This window comes from Peromyscus eremicus, chromosome 7, assembly GCF_949786415.1.
Source record: "Peromyscus eremicus chromosome 7, PerEre_H2_v1, whole genome shotgun sequence".
Lineage (NCBI taxonomy): Eukaryota > Metazoa > Chordata > Mammalia > Rodentia > Cricetidae > Peromyscus > Peromyscus eremicus.
The window spans coordinates 60,570,474-60,586,528 of record NC_081422.1 but is presented as its reverse complement, the minus strand read 5'-3'; the positions used below and the strand labels follow the sequence as shown (position 1 = coordinate 60,586,528).

The 16,055-nt window shown below is 39.9% G+C and overlaps 1 protein-coding gene across 9 annotated transcripts in view; it reads right to left on the bottom strand.

The window, feature by feature from the left end:
* Positions 1 to 16,055, bottom strand: part of Csnk1g1 (casein kinase 1 gamma 1) — a 161,213-nt gene that overhangs the window by 49,830 nt on the left and 95,328 nt on the right. For all 9 annotated transcript variants that reach the window (XR_009380266.1, XR_009380267.1, XR_009380268.1 and 6 more), the window contains 2 exons: positions 7,498 to 7,649; positions 5,202 to 5,436 (listed from right to left, as the gene is read on the bottom strand). Coding sequence is in view for 5 of the 9 variants with exons in the window: in XM_059268134.1 (XP_059124117.1) it covers positions 5,202 to 5,436; positions 7,498 to 7,649 (387 nt within the window). In the remaining 4 variants the exon portion in view is untranslated. The remainder of the gene's footprint in view (positions 1 to 5,201; positions 5,437 to 7,497; positions 7,650 to 16,055) is intronic.

Sequence of the window (16,055 nt, the reverse complement as noted above, 5' to 3'; positions counted from 1 at the left end):
TCCTGCCTCTACTTTTCAAGTGCTAAAATTACAGGCATAATTTATGTGTTTACTTTTTGTTTTAGCTGAGTTTAGAGCTTCACCAAAAGAGATTATAGCTGAGCTTGGTGGTGCACACCTTTAGCCCTAGTACTAAAGAGGCAGAGAGGCAGAGGCAGATGATCTCTGTGAGTTCAAAGCTAGCTTGGGATACATGAGACTCTGACTCAAAAAGGTGGGGAAAAGTACATAGGGAAACTAACAGACTACCTTCAACTTGTTTTACTTTTTAAGACAGGCTGGCCTAAAACTCATGGTCCTAATACCTCAGCCTCTCAAGTGTTGGGATTATAGGAATGCACCATAAAACTTTGCTAAGTACTGCCTTCAACTTGATTCTGATTTTTTTGAGCAGAAAGTAAAATCCAAGATTGTCATCTAGGCTGGGAAAAATTACAGACTAAAATTACAACACAACATGTATAACTGCTGCCTCAAGTTATGTGAAGCTTGTACAAAAAGGCCTGAGTAGTGCTGCTGTAAGGCTGGTCAAAACCTCATGGCTGGAGAAGAAACTGGCCCTAAGTGGAAACCTACTACTGCTGTTTTGCTAAAGACACATCAAACTGCCTTCTAAATTTTATGTCTATACCCATATATTAATGCTGCTCTCAACTTTGGCCAGAGAAGTTTATGAGAGACCTATAACTTTCAAAGTTCTGAGAAGAAGTGACTGACTGCTGAGTATGTCCCCCTTACTGGGACATCTCTACCTCCAGCAGGACTCAAGGACCACCAAGGAAGAAGGTGAGGAAAGAATGTAAGCACTGGAGGATAGGGAAAGATGCTGTCGTTTAGATACGAAATGGTCACTGCACTCAGGAACTTACAGCAGCTAGTTACCTGCACAGAATCAAGCCAGTCAGTAATTCCAACACGAGTGGGAGAGGTGTTGACGAAGCTCCAACATCAGCTGAGAAGTAACTGGCAACTGATGGCTGCTGGAGGAGGTGGAAGTCATTTGATTTCTGGGATATGCCTCATGCTCATGAAGGCAGCACTAACTGGACTTGGTGGGTCATTTAAAAGAGGAGGAGGAAGAGAGGGAGGAGATGAAGGTGAGAGGAACATGTGCTGGAGGAGGTCCAGGAGGAGTTGGGAGGTGAATAATATAAGGACAGATTTTACACACACACACACACACACACACACATATACACACACACACACACACAAATTGTTAATAAATATTTTAACAAAAATGAATAGTACTCTACAGGGTAGGTGAAAATATTTCAACTTAAAAACTTTTATTCTATCTCTTTCACATGTACATATCACTGTATCTTGCTACTACTTCATATTTGCCTTCCAAACACTCTTCCTATCCCCCAATACCTTCGAGGTCATCTTCTTCAACTAATAGTACCCTTTTCTAGAAAAGGCAACTTTGTAAATAGTACTGTGATGGAAGGATGATTTTCGTTGATTGTTTTGTTTTCTTTTGTTTTTGAGAAAGATGTCTCACTTGGTAGCCAGGATGGCCTGGAACTGACTATGAAGCTCAGGCAATCCTTGAACTTTTGGTGATGATCCTGCCCCTTGCTTATAAAGAACTGAGATTACAGGAATGGGCCACTGAGCCTGAAAAGTCAGTTACTAATAGAAAAAGAAGACACCCGTGACTGGGGCATAATTCTGTGCCTACATCCAAAATCTCTAGGATTAAAAGAAGAAATGGGGCGGAGGGTGGGGGGGGGGTCTTTAAAAGAATGAAATAAATCAGCAAGATCTCCAGACACTTTTGTTTACATAGGTTGTCTGAAATTTGCAATAAAATATTACACATGATTGAAAACAAGTAGTCAGACAAAAGTTTGTTAACAGAATATAAAAAATAAGGACAAAAACAGAGTATGTGAGGTGAGCAGAGCAGTAAGGGAAAACACATTGAGGGGGTTTCTCACAAAGTATCACACCTCTCCAACTTTATTTTTATTTTTATTTATTTTTTTTCAAGATAGGTTTCTCTGTGTAGCCTTGGCTGTCCTGGAACTCACTTTGTAGACTAGGCTGGCCTTGAACTCACAAGGATCCATCGCCTGCCTCTGCCTCCTGAGAGCTAGAATTAAAGGCTTGTGCCACCACCGCCCGGCCACACCTCTCCATTTGTATATTGTTTCCTGTATGTTATAGGAAGCCTCTTGATAAGAAAATTCACTAGGCAAGTGCTTGAATTGCAGTGAAGTGGGCACTAGAGGGCGAGCTCTCTCCAGAATTAAAGACTTTCCAAACACACACCCACCCATCCAACCAAGAAAACCCACAGCTTTTTAAGTCAGAGAAGGATACAAGCACAGCTGTGGAACAAGAATAGAAAAACCATGGTACCCTAAGTCAGGTGTGAAATCTAGGTCTGGGTTCACCATTTCTATGAATTCAGTCCAATGAAATGAAAACACAGCCAACTCATCTACTTTGGGCCTCAGTTTCCTATATTAAAATAAATATCATTTAGATAATTTGAAAAATAATTTTTGAGCTCTTAAATTTTTAAATAATCAATGTTAAATCATTAGGTCTTAATTTTACTTTCCCCCAAGACAGTTTCTCTGTGTATCCCTGCCTGTCGTGGAACTCTCTCTGTAGACCAGGCTGGCCTTGAACTCACAGGGATTCACCTGCCTATGCCTCTTGAGTGCTGGGATTAAAGGCATAAGTCACCACTACCTGGCTAGGCCTTAGAATGTTAAGAATGAGAACCAGCATGTGCTTTCTCCATACTTGTTTGGACAGTCTGCACTTGTTTAATTCATTAATTCAACAGGCCCTCCTCACTTTTCACAGTGGGTATTTGTTTTTAAAGAAGTTTCCATACTAGGAAATAAACAAGACACAAACATTAAAAAAAAAAAAAAAAAAAAAAAAAAAAAGGCCCAGCCTTGGCAGCCTGGTGTGGTAGCACACACTTTTAATCCCAGCACCTGGGAGGCAGAGACAGGTGGATCTCTGAGTTCCAGGACAGGCAGGGCTGCACAGAGAAAAACCAAAAAGGGACACCAACATCTTTAACATGGTGCAGGCTCACTCTCAGCTTATAAGAAAGATGTGCTTGCTTTACATGCACAACAGCCCAATTTTAGACTAAACGTTCAAAGAAAAAGAGCAATGTAGCCCCCAGTGGTCTCACTTTAATTCTAACCATTAGGTAACACAAACTGGGCTGTCTCAGTCAGTGGGAGCTGGCTCATCTGACGTAATGCCAGCTAGGAGGCCTTCCGCTTTGTTCATTTCCATTATAAAATTATGAAAAGCAATCCTCTGAGTTTTTGACACTACATTTCCCAGGGTCTTTCTCCTTTATTATAACCTACAAAATATAACAAATTTTAAAACCAGCAACATTAGAGCTCTGATGGAAACTTCTCTGATGTGACACCTGAGACAGTTTGTGAGTTTTGAGACAGGGTCTCACTATGTAGCTCCAGCTGGCCTCAAACTCAGAGAGAGCCATCTGCCTTTGCCTCCAGAGTGCTGAGATTATCCATGTATACTACCATACCCAATTTCAAGAATTCTTGCCAGGCATGGTGGTACATGCCTTTAAGCTCAAAAACTTGTGAGGCAGATGTGGAATATTCCTTTACACTGTGTGAACATGTCACTGAGATTTGTTTAATAGAGAAGCTGACTGGCCAATAGCTGAACAGGATAAGGGTAGGCAGGAGAGCCAAACTGAGAATGCTGGGAAGAGGAAGGGCGGAGTCTGGAGTCTCAGCAGAGAAGCAAGATAGGCATGCCAAACAGAAAAAGTACCAAGCCACATGGCAAATTGTAGATAAGAAATATGGGTTAATTTAAAATGTAAGAGATACCTAGTAACATATCTGAGCTGTTAGTCAAGCATTTATAATTAATATTGAGTCTCTGTGTCAGTTATTTAGGACTGGCTGGTGGGAAAGAAAAGTCTGCCTACAGGCAGAGAAACTGTCTCAAAAAAAAAAAAAAACACAACACGCACACACACACACACAGAGAGAGAGAGAGAGAGAGAGAGAGAGAGAGAGAGAGAGAGAGAGAGAGAGAGAGAGAGAGAGAAAAGAGGGTTTTTTTGTTTTTTGTTTTTTCTGAGACAGGGTTTCTCTGTGTAGCTTTGTGCCTTTCCTGGATCTCACTCTGTAGCCCAGGTGGGCCTGGAACTCACAGAGATCCGCCTGCCTCTGCCTCCCGAGTGCTGGGATTAAAGGCATGCGCCACCACCACCCGGATTTTTTTTTTTTTTTTTTTTTTTTTTTTGAGACAGGGATTCTCTGTGTAGTTTTAGCGCCTGTCCTGAATCTTTCTCTCTTTCTCTGTAGACCAGGCTGGCCTCGAACACCTTGTAGAATAATAAGAGACAACCACCACATGGAATGACCCACTGGGCTAAACATTCTATCCAAGTCACATTTTGCCTGAATGTATGTCTGTACCATGTGTGTTCCTGGTGCCAAAGAGGTCAGAACAGAGCACCAGATCTCCCAGAACTAGAGTTACAGATGGTTATGAGCTTCCAGTGAGTGCTGGGAACTAAATCTAATCCTCTGTAAGAGCAGCCAGTGCTCTTAGCTGCTGAGCCATCTCTTCAGTCTCCTACTCCATGTTTCACTAACACAGACACAGCCTGATGTTCTCCTTCTGTCTGCTCCTATACAGAGTTATACACGTGTAAACACAAGTCTCATTGTTAAACCCACTCAAACACTACTATACTGTTGCAGTAACTCAAGCTCTTAAACTGCTGAGGAATGAAGCATCAGAAAACATAGTTGAGGGCTGAAGAGATGGCTCAGTGGTTAAGAACACTGGTTGTTCTTCCAGAGATCCTGAGTTCCAAGTCCCAGCAACCACATGGTGGCTCACAACCATCTATAATGAGATCTGGTGCCCTCTTCTGGCCTGCCGGCATACACTCCAGCAGAACACTGTGTGATAATAAATAATCTTTAAAAAAAGAAAAAAAAAGGAAAAAAGAAAGAAAACACAGTTGAAAGAATTAAGTCTCCATCAGTATTAAGGTGTTTGGGAACATCACTTACTTACCATTTCACTACTCTTAAGTATAAAAACGTCACTTACCTTGTGATGCAACAAATGGTACAAGTTGTAATGCACAATGTACTGCACCATAAGGTGCTATTGGAAAAGAAAGTTGTTCACATGACCTGCCCCTCTAAACATACCTTTGCCCAGATGTGTGTTGATAGACATGTATCGTGCCGTTCCAGTTAAGCTTTTGTGCTCTCTGTAAGGTATGTGTTTTTTGGTTTCAGGATCAATGTATTCCTTGGCCAGTCCAAAATCTATTATGTGTATTACATGCTCTTTCTTATTGCCTTGTCGGCCAATCAAGAAGTTCTCTGGTTTGACATCTCGGTAAATAAGATTCTTTGAGTGTACATACTCCATTCGAGAAAGCTAAAAGAAAGAAAGAAAAAAATAGAAATACCTTGAAATAAGCAAAAGGGGAGGCATAGACCCAAAATGCTTCCTTTTTTTTTTTTTTTTTTCTTTTTCTTTTTTTGAGACAGTTTCTTACTATATAGCTCTGGCTAGCCAGGCGGTAGTGGCGCAAGCTTTAATCCCAGCACTCAGGAGGCAGAGCCAGGCAGATCTCTGTGAGCTTGAAGCCAGCCTGGGCTACAGAGTGAGACCCAGGACAGCTCCAAAGCTACACAGAGAAACCCTGTCTTGAAAAACAAAACAAAAACAAAACAAAACAACAACAAAAACAAAAAACAAGCTCTGGCTGTCCTGGAACTCACAGAGCTCTGCCTGCTTCTGTGTTCAAAGGCATGGGCCACTATGCCTGGCCCAAAATATTTATTCTTAAAATCATGCTTGCTTGCTTATTTAGTGATTGATTAATTAATCTATTTATTTATTTATTGACACGGTGTGGCAGCCAGATTATTTATTTATCTGCATTTTAAGGTTTTTTTTTTTTAAATGTATTTGTATGTATATGTGCCTTCCCGAGTTTACATGCACCAGTTGTGTACATGTGCCCACAGGGCCAGAGGATGTCATATTCCCTGGAACTGGAGTTACAGGCAGTGTTAGCAGTCTAATGTGGGTGCTGGGAACCAAACTCAGGTTTTCTGCAAGAGCAGTAACTGCTCTTAACTGCTATCTCTAGCACACCCCACCCCTAGTACTTTTTGTTACAAACATGTAACAACTATTCAGATTAGGGGAAAAATGACACAGTAGAATTTGGCTAAAATGGTAATACTTTACTTTATACACTGTAACTTGCAAACCTGCCCTCTGGGACAGGAGCAGTTACCACTTCACCTCCTGCCCACACTTTCTGTCTTCAGTTGCTCAGGATTCTCTAACCCCAATTTCGGTACTGAAGAAATAAGAAAACAGAGGCTTAGTGAAATTAATGCAAGCCTGACATCTGCTAGCCGGCTGGCAGCAGAAGAAGGATGCACAGTCTTTACGCTATAATGGTGACCAGAGCTTGAAATAAGTAACTTTAACATTGTCTCAAATTTAATTAGATATTTCTATCTATAAAGCATTTCTACTTGCATAGAAAGGGAGACTTAAGTATTTTGAATTTGGTCAATTTTCAAGTGTTTCCAAATTGCTTTTGGATAATGGTGAGACCATCACTACTTCAAATGAATTAAGATATACCTGAAGGCTGGAGTGGTGGTACACATCCACTTTAATACTTAGGAAGCCAAAGCAAGAAGATCTAAAGTTCAAAGCCAGTCTAAGCTGGTCAGAACATATCAACAAAACAAAACAAAAACCACCCAACATTTGAATTCTTCCCTTGAAGGTCTAAAAAACATCTCAAAGAGACTGTTCTAATTGCTTAAACTGGAACTAGTATGTAATTTGGCTGCAAAGCTTCTTAGCCAGCCCAAGTATTATATAAGATGCCAGAGAATTAAACATCTCAGTTACAAGGTGACTTTTGAATGAATGTTAGTGCAGGGGGTAGTACCTTCAACTGTTTCTAGTTTTCAACAGTGAGAGAAGGAGGGCATGATAAAACCTTACAGCTATGTGCCTAACACCTATAAATAAAATGCTGAAGCAATTACTTGAATGTGCACAACTCTACCTATTCGTCCTCTTTCTCCCTAATGTAAATTATATTCCTCCACTTCAGTTACAGAAAAGGTTCTGCTTCAAGGTGCAAATTCTTAAAATAGAGCAAACTGCAGATGCATTGTGACTTCTTTCAGTTAACCCTTTTGTAACCCTCTAAGTTGTGTGACCAAGAGCTTACCTTAGTTGTCTGGCATATTACATATTGGCCAAGAGTCTTTGTGGCCAAATTATACGTAGAAATCAAGCTAAGGCAGCAGTTGTAATAGTTCCTTTCAGAAGTCTGCTAGATTCTTCTAGCAGGCTTATTAAAGCTGTAAAAACTAATTCGGATGTCACATCAGCAAAAGGCCCATAAGGATATGGGCAAGAGATCTATTTATCTTCTGGAATAGCACATCAACTCACCAGCTGGATGGCTATCATTAACACCGTCTTCAAAGTAAACGTTCGGTCACAGAGGTCAAATAAGTCCTCCAAGCTAGGGCCAAGGAGCTCCAGCACCATGGCATTGTACTTTCCACATGGTCCAAAATAATATACCTGTGGGAGACCTTCACCTGAAAGCAGGGGGTGGGGTAGGGTATGGGGTACAGAGTGGGAAACACAAAAACCAAAATATAAGACAACTGCATTAGCAATGAATATAATATAAAGAAAGTGTAATCTGTGAGATTTCAATTTCCTTTCACAGTCCCTCCTGGAAAAGTTAAACTGAGTATAATAGCTTCAGTGGGAACCATTACTGGGTGGAAAAGGCTAAGTCATTGCACAATATGTTCAAAATAAGCAGTTATTTAATACCAGAGTGACAAAGGCATTTCCACTACTATATAAAGAAAATGGTCCCTGTTCCATTATTTGTTCAGAGTGTAAACTATTCTTCCCAAAGGACGCTGAAAGTGAAGTATCATAAAAGGTTCAAAGGAAGCCTCACTGAGCTCAAATCCAGGCTAACAGACCTTGTTACATTAGCTGGTTTCATTAGCACTCCCAGTGCTTACTGCTAAAGCCACAGGGAGTTGTTTGCAACTGCTGCCCATGGAGAATTCAGATTGAAGAGGCTAGGTCAAAGAGGTGCAGCCTGGCCCTAGGCCAGCACAACTGGCTTTCTTTTCACACGGAATCTCTATAGGGCTTTGTTTTCTCTCAGCTAGGAGTCAGCAGACACTTAGCATTTGGTTGCTGTTAATTATAAAAGGAAAAGGGGAAACTAAAATCTCAAAAGCTGCAGTTTTCCCAAATTTGAAATTCATAGATATGTGAAGCTAAAAATCTGGATTTTCTCACCTAAATAACAACTTGTGAATGAATTCCTCTTTAAAGTGAATTATAAAAACAAGGTATTCAGTAAATGTTTATAAAATTACACATGAGAACAGTGGGTACTTAGAAAGCTGCAAAACATTAAAAAAAATGATCTCATCTAGCAGCAACATTTCCACTCCAGACATGTATATATTATTCTACATTTAGGCTGGCCTCTAACTCAGAGTGAAACACTTGTCTCTGCCTCCCAAGCCAGAGATTAAAGGTGTGCACCACCACATCCAGCTCCATCTTTTTGTTGTAGTTGTTTTGTTTTTCGAGACAGGGTTTCTCTGTGTAGTTTCAGTGCCTGTCCTGAATCTTGCTCTGTAGACTATGCTGGCCTCGAACTCACAGAGATCCACCTGGCTCTACCTCCCGAGCGCTGGGATTAAATGTGTGCACCACCGCTGTCTGGCTATTTTTTAAAAGAATTATTTTGGGGGCTAGAGAGATGGCTCAATCAGAAGTTAAAAATTTTTATTTCTGTGTACCATGCATGTACAGGTGCCCATGGAGGCTAGAAGAGGGCATACGATCAAATGGAGCTGGAGTAACAGGTCCTCTGGAAAAGCAGAAAGAGCTCTTCACGGCTGAGCAGTCTCTCTAACCATCATTGTTTTTAATTAATATGGATGAAATATAGGCAGAAGCAATATAAATCTAACCATCCTTTCCCCCAGGGAAGGCCTTATGTATCTGGAGTTACTGTGATTCATTGCTGCAATGTATTTCACATACTGCATTAATCTATCTTGTTCCTCTTAGACCCTAAACAACTTGAGTATTTTAATATGTTCATACCTAGTCTATATCATCTACTAGGTTACTCTTGCTCCTACTAGTTCTAGAGTTACTTTTATTCTGTCTCCAAACAGAAAAAGGATTTAAACTGAATTGTCTTTTTTCCCCTTCTGTTGTTCCAAAAAGTCATTTTTCAAGATTTTAAACATACAAAGTGTAACAGTTGTTTCCAAGGAGTCTTGCTGAGAAATTCAATGTAGAACATTCTACCAAAGAGGTTAATTGCTTTTATCTATCAAACACATGATAGATAGAGTTTGGGAATATTTTATTTTATTAAGAAATTTTTTATTCATTTCACATACCAACCACAGATTCCCCCCTCATCCCTCCTCCTGCTCACCCCCAAGCCTTCCCTGCCAGGTCACCACTCACTCTTCCCCTAAGTATTTATTTACCTAGGGACACTGATGTTTTGCCTGTGTGTATATCTGTGTGAAAGGAGAGTGCTAGATCCCCTGGAACTGGAGTTACAGACAGTTGTGAATGCCATGTGGGTGCTGGGAATTGAACTTGGTCCTCTGGAAGAGCAGCCAGTGCTCTTAACTGCTGAGCCATCTCTCCAGTTCCGTGTTTCTTTCTTTCTTTTCTTTTCTTTTTTTTTTTTTTTTTTTTTTTTGTTTTGTTTTGTTTTGTTTTTTTCAAGGCAGGGTCTCTCTATGTAGCTGTGGAGCCTGTCTTGGATCTTGCTCTGTAGACCAGGCTGGCCTCGAACTCACAGAGATCTGCCCGCCTATGCCTCTTGAGTGCTGGGATAAAAGGCGTGCGCCACCACTGCCCGAGTTTGGGTATATTTTAAATTTATACTCAATTTAATAGGTTGTTTTAATGTCTCTAAAAGTTTATTTCCCTAACATTAGTATTATATTCCTCAGAGCTAGTTGTAGCAGGTCTGTTAGTTGTCTGGCAACATTCATTGTTTCTTTCTCCCTATTTACTAAAAGAACTTTTTTTTTTGTTGTGTGTGTATTTATGTGTGTGCAATGCAGATGTGTATGCATGTGTGTATACATTTGTGTGTATGCTAGAGTCAACCTCAGGTGTTGGTCCTGTCTTTGCCTCCCTAGTATTGAGAACACAAGTGTGCACCATACTGCGCCTGGGTACTGGGTGAGGTGTTGAACTTTTTGGTCTTAAATTTACTGACTGACCACTGCAACTTCTGACTACTGCAAAAGCAACCTGCACAGTTACAATTAATTATAGAAATGATCAATGAGATGGAAGCAGAAATTTTTGGGTAGGGTGGTTCTATCTAGAAAAGCCATTTCAAGAGAGCTGATTCTAGTGGATGGGATACCTTACGGAACTCCAGAAGCCAAGGAGAATCAAAAAGTACCTTCAAAACACAATATAGCAACAGGAATAGATGTAGCACCCGAAAGAGCCTGATATCTGATGTCTGTGGAATAATCACACCCAAGTTGAATCTTCCATCCATCTATATCCTTTTTTTTTTTTTTTTCCCAAGATGCTAAGGATTGAACCTTAGGTAAATGGTCTATCACTAAACTACACCTCTATAACTGTTTCTAGATTTTTCTTAATCTAACTGAGCTACAGTTACATGCTTTATTTGAAAAAGAAAAACCAAAGCTAACCTTACTTAATAAATACATTGTTCCTTTCCTTGGCTGACTTCTAAGTCTAGGCACACTAGCCTCTTTTTAAACACAGGCTCCAAGTCAGGTCTACTTAGTTAAAAATGAGACTAATAAGTTGCTTGTTCTCAACATCTCAACAACCTTCGATATCAAACTTAGGTATCCCCTTGTCACAAGTTTCCATATTTACTAAAAACTTGACAAAAGCATTTTTGGGTAATGCCTATAATTTCTTTCTTTCTTTTGGTTTTTCTATACAGGGTTTCTCTGTGTAGCTTTGGAGTCTGTGCTGGAACTCACTCTGTAGACCAGGCTGGCCTTGAATTCAGAGATCCACTTGCCTCTGCTTCTCAAGGGCTGGGATTAAAGGTATGCACCACCACTGCTCAGTACCTATAATTTCTAACAATAATGTCAACAATAAGTTCTGCTAGAAACTTAAAAGAATGAGGAGTTCCTGTCTGCTGCAGGCAAAACTTCAGAAGGTCTTAGTGAACTTTGGGATGTCTGAGACCATATCCAGACCACTGAGTAGCTTGACAGCATTTCTAGGGAGGTACTAGTTCCAAGACACTAGTGCAGAAAGAGTTCAAGTCAAGAGTTTTGTATCTAGTATTTGCTTCTGTGACTACTTCTAGCAAATTCCTTTGGCCCCCCTGTAGATTGGCTTTTTCATCTTTGCAACACAGAAGAATTTAAACTAGTTCCTCTTTAAATCTAAATTATGACTATAATTTCCTTCTGACTACATCTTTGTAAGGCCACAGAATCAGTATGAATTAAACTTAGATTCCATGTGGAGTAGCAATTAAAATGTAAGCTATCAGTGGTATATAACTAGAAAAATGTTCACCTGACACATCTCTAAAACTTAAAAACAGATGAAGTGATTTTGCTTCACACCTTCTGAATTAGACTCTCTAGGAGTGGAGCAGAAGCAAACACTCTGTAAGTGATGGGCAGCCCCAACTAGAAGCTGCCACCTGGAGAGGAGAAACAAAGGGCATTGCTCTGTTTTATGACTTACACATTACTAGGACTCAGAAAATACAAACAAACCAGTTTCTACACAGTTCTTTCAGATTGGAACAACTGAACTTATTTGTCTATTAACTTAAGATTGTGTCTCACTATATACAGTCCAGATTGGCTTCACCCTTGCTTTCTTCCTGCTGTAACCTCCTGACTGGTGGCACTGCATGTGTGAGTCACCATATCAAGCTTGGACACAATTCCTTTTAAAGGAAATAATTTTAAGATTATTTATTTAAAAGACTTCCTGGGGGTGAGGGCAGCTTTCTATTCCAAGTTTCTTAGATTATTATAAAAAATGGACTAACAAGCAGGAAATTTTCTTTAGGAGAAATAATTTAATAGAACTGTTTGTACAAAGAGTTGCCTGTATAAGTGCTACTCTGTACCTATGTATTTTGCATGGCTATCCATACAGTAGTAACAGACCTCCATGACTCTTGGCCAGAGATTATCATACAATAATGTTTTACCCACCCCTGGGCTGAATGCAAGTGAAAATCCTGAATCTTTCCCTCTTTTGTACAGTCATCTTTAATTCACTGCTTAATAGAATTTAAATTAACATTATGTTGTGAAATTCTTTAATAAGACCTGGACAATAAGTGTGGTGATATATTGTGTACCCTAATAAAGCTTGTCTTGAGGATCAGAGGACAGAGCCAGGCACTAGATTACACATAGAAGCCTATCTATTACACATAGATTCCTATCACCCGGGATCTCTGTGAGTTCAAGGCCACACTGGGAATACAGCCAGGCAGTGGTTGGCACACACCTTTAATCCCAGTACTGGGAAGCACACACGCCTTTAATCCTAGGAAGTGACATGGCTGGGCGGAGAAAGGTATATAAGACGTGAGGAAACAGGAACTAAAGCAGTTCAGCTGAGATCCCTTCCAGTGAGGACTCAGAAGCTTTCAGTCTGAGGAAACAGGATTGGCTGAGGAGTTGGCAAGCTGAGGTTGGCTGTGGCTTGCTCTGCTTCTCTGACCTTTCATCTTTCACCCCAATATCTGGCTCTAGGTTTTTTATTAAAAGACCATCTAAGAGTCAAACAACAAGTAAGGACAGTATAAATGCAATACAAGCTATATACATGGTAAACAAGGCACTTCCTGTAGATAATTAGGAGAGAAATGGGATAGGGGAGTTGAGCAAAGCAAATATGCACTGGATTCTTTGATTACAGGATATCAGAAACTAAAGTAGTTTTATATCTCTCTTTGTCTCTCTCTGAGGGGTGCAGGGTTTCACTGTCATCTAGACTAAAGAACTAACTCTGGTCAAGGCTAGCCTTGAACTTGAAATAATCTTCCTATTTCTGTCTTTTGAGTACTGGGGTGTCAGGCTTAAAATTGTCACATCAGGTTAGCTTTATAACCTTTTATCTGCTCTGGAAATAATGCATTCATAAGTGAGGTCTCCCATTAAATCAGCCAAAGGTATAAGAACAGTTTAATCATAGGTTAAATCCTCAACAAACTCAAAGTGCAAGATTATATATCATATCATCCTAAGTATTTTTCCAGAAATAGCCTTTACTTTACATTTAGCAAAAGCATTTTCTTATAAGTCCTGCCGTATGTCTCACACATATATCAAGTTGTATAGCACAGGAAGTAAGGTTACAACACCACAGCTAATTATCAGTGTATCATAAATTTAATTTGTGTTAAACCTACCATACCAACACTAACTGCTTATTTATTATCCAAGCTGTCTAAGATACTGCTACCTAAAAAGATCCCATAATGCACTATGAACAGTAATTGCTCCACGCAGAGATATTTTAAATGTACATCAGGCTGAGAACTTAAATAGAAGCACCTGAAATGTTTGGAATTGCCTTATATTATTACCTAATAATTAGACTCCAATTCCTCTTTTTTTTTTTTTCCCCCGAGACAGGGTTTCTCTGTGTAACAGCTTTGGTTGTCCTAAAATTTGCTTTGTAAACCAGGCTGGCCTCAAACTCAGAGATCCACCTGCCTCTGCCTCCCAAGTTTTGGGATTAAAGGAGTGTACCACCACTGCCTGGCCATTTCTTTAAAAACAAACAAACAACTATATTGTCTAACTGTGAAGCAAATTCTATCCATAATGAAATTCAGACAGAAACTTATATTAAAAGTTCAATCTAGAGGACTGCTGTTGAGTTTGAGGCCAGTATGTTTCAAAAACAAACAAACAAACAAACAAACAAACAAACAAACAAACCCCAGACAAAAAAAGGCCTGGGGAGATGGCTCAGCAGGTGAGAGTACTTCCCGTAGAAGCATGAGGATAAATAAGTTCATATGCTAGCATGATTTATGAGACATAAGAAACAACACAGTAGGTGTATAATTTTTTTCTTTTTGGTAGGTGGTGGTGGTTTCACTATAGCCTAGGCTAATGGGAATTTCACTTTATAGCCCAGGCTGGCCTCAAACTCACAGTAACCATAGCTCTGTGGAGGATAGAGACAGGATTGCTGGGGCTGTCACCAGCTTGAGGTTCAGTAAGATGCCCTCCCCAAGGAATAAGGCCTTGGTGTGCATATGTGTATATACATCACACAAAAGCATGCATATGCACACACACACACACACACACACACACACACACACACACACACACACAAAAGCACAAGAGCAACTAATACAAAATTATTATTAAAAATGAGTATATAGGGAGCTGGATGTGGTGGTACACGCCTTTGACCCCAGCACTATCGAGGCAGAAGAAGGCAGATCTCAATTCCAGGCCAGCAAGAGCTATATAGTGAGACCCTGTCCTTAAAAAAAAAAAAAAAAAAAAAAAAAAAAAAAAAAAACAAACCAGGCGTAGTGGCACATGTCTTTAATCCCAGTACTTGGGAGGTAGACAGGTGGGTCTCTGTGAGATTGATTGAGGTCATACTGGTCCACACAGGTTTTCAGGACAGCTAGGGCTACATAGAGAAACCCTGTCTCAAAAAAAAAAAAAAAAAAAAAAAAAGAAATGCAATTTGATTTTCAGAAAGTACATATCATCAGTGACTATTTCTGAAGTCAAGTTAGAGAACACTGTGACAGGCATAAAGACCCTGACAAACCTTGCTTTACTTTGTTTTAAGAGCCATTCAGTTCAAACAGGTTATTAGGCGTTCACAGCAAATGTTTTAGCCACTATAGATCTCAGTACTCAAAGAGTTTAAGCTTTAAGAAAACAATGCAAAGTATGGTGTATGCCTCCAATCCCAGCACTGTGAGGCAGAAGCAGGAGGACTGTCCACGAGGTACACACGGTGAAGACTACATAGTGAGACCCAAACCCTGTCTCAAAAAGCAAAAAAGAAAAGAAAAAAGGACGGTAGGGAAAGGGAAAGGAGGGCAGTGAGGAAGAAAGCAAGCAGGAATTAAATGTAACCTTTAAAATTCAGAGTAACTTTACAGAAACAATGTACTGGTACAAAGATGAATGTGTGTGTGTGTGTGTGTGTGTGTGTGTGTGTTTAAAAAGGACAGAATTTCTTTGGCTGTGAATAATGCAAGTCTATATTATGAATCTGTTTTACATATAAATTGACTAAAAATGCTGGCGTAATAATAAAAACAGTTGACGGAGAACTAAGGAATTAGGATTACTCTGTCTTTCCTATAATGAAGTGTTTTACAATCATCATGTTCACAGGCCTCTTGGGAGCTAGAGTACTGTTAATACCAGCTCAAACTTGTTTGGTGGCAGAAGAAGCAGTAAGGAAAGGCATGAGATGAGTAATAATCCTGACATTTCTAAACCACAGAGATTGAACTTCTACAGCTTTTCTATTAGGTAATCACGCTCACCATGCCTATGAACCTTTGAGCAGGTTTAAATTTTTACTTAAATAAAGGAATTAAAACAAGGCCTATGATAAAATGGATTTTTTCAGTGGTAGCTAACACCAAAACAAACAAACAAAACCTTTTGGGGGGGAGGGGGAGTTTGAGACAGGGTCTCTCTATGTAGCTCTGGTTGTCCTGGAACTTGCTTTGTAGATCAGGCTAGCCTTGAACTCACAGAGATCCACCAGCCTCCATCTCTTCAGTATTGGGATTAAAGGTGTACGCCACCATGCTTAGACTAAGAATTTTTTAAAAAAAATATTCCCTTTCTTTTAAGAGAGTGTGTGTGCGTGTCTGTCTATCTGTCTGTGAGGGTGTCATCCTTTGGAGCTGGAGTTATAAGTGGTTATGAGGCACTCGATGAAAA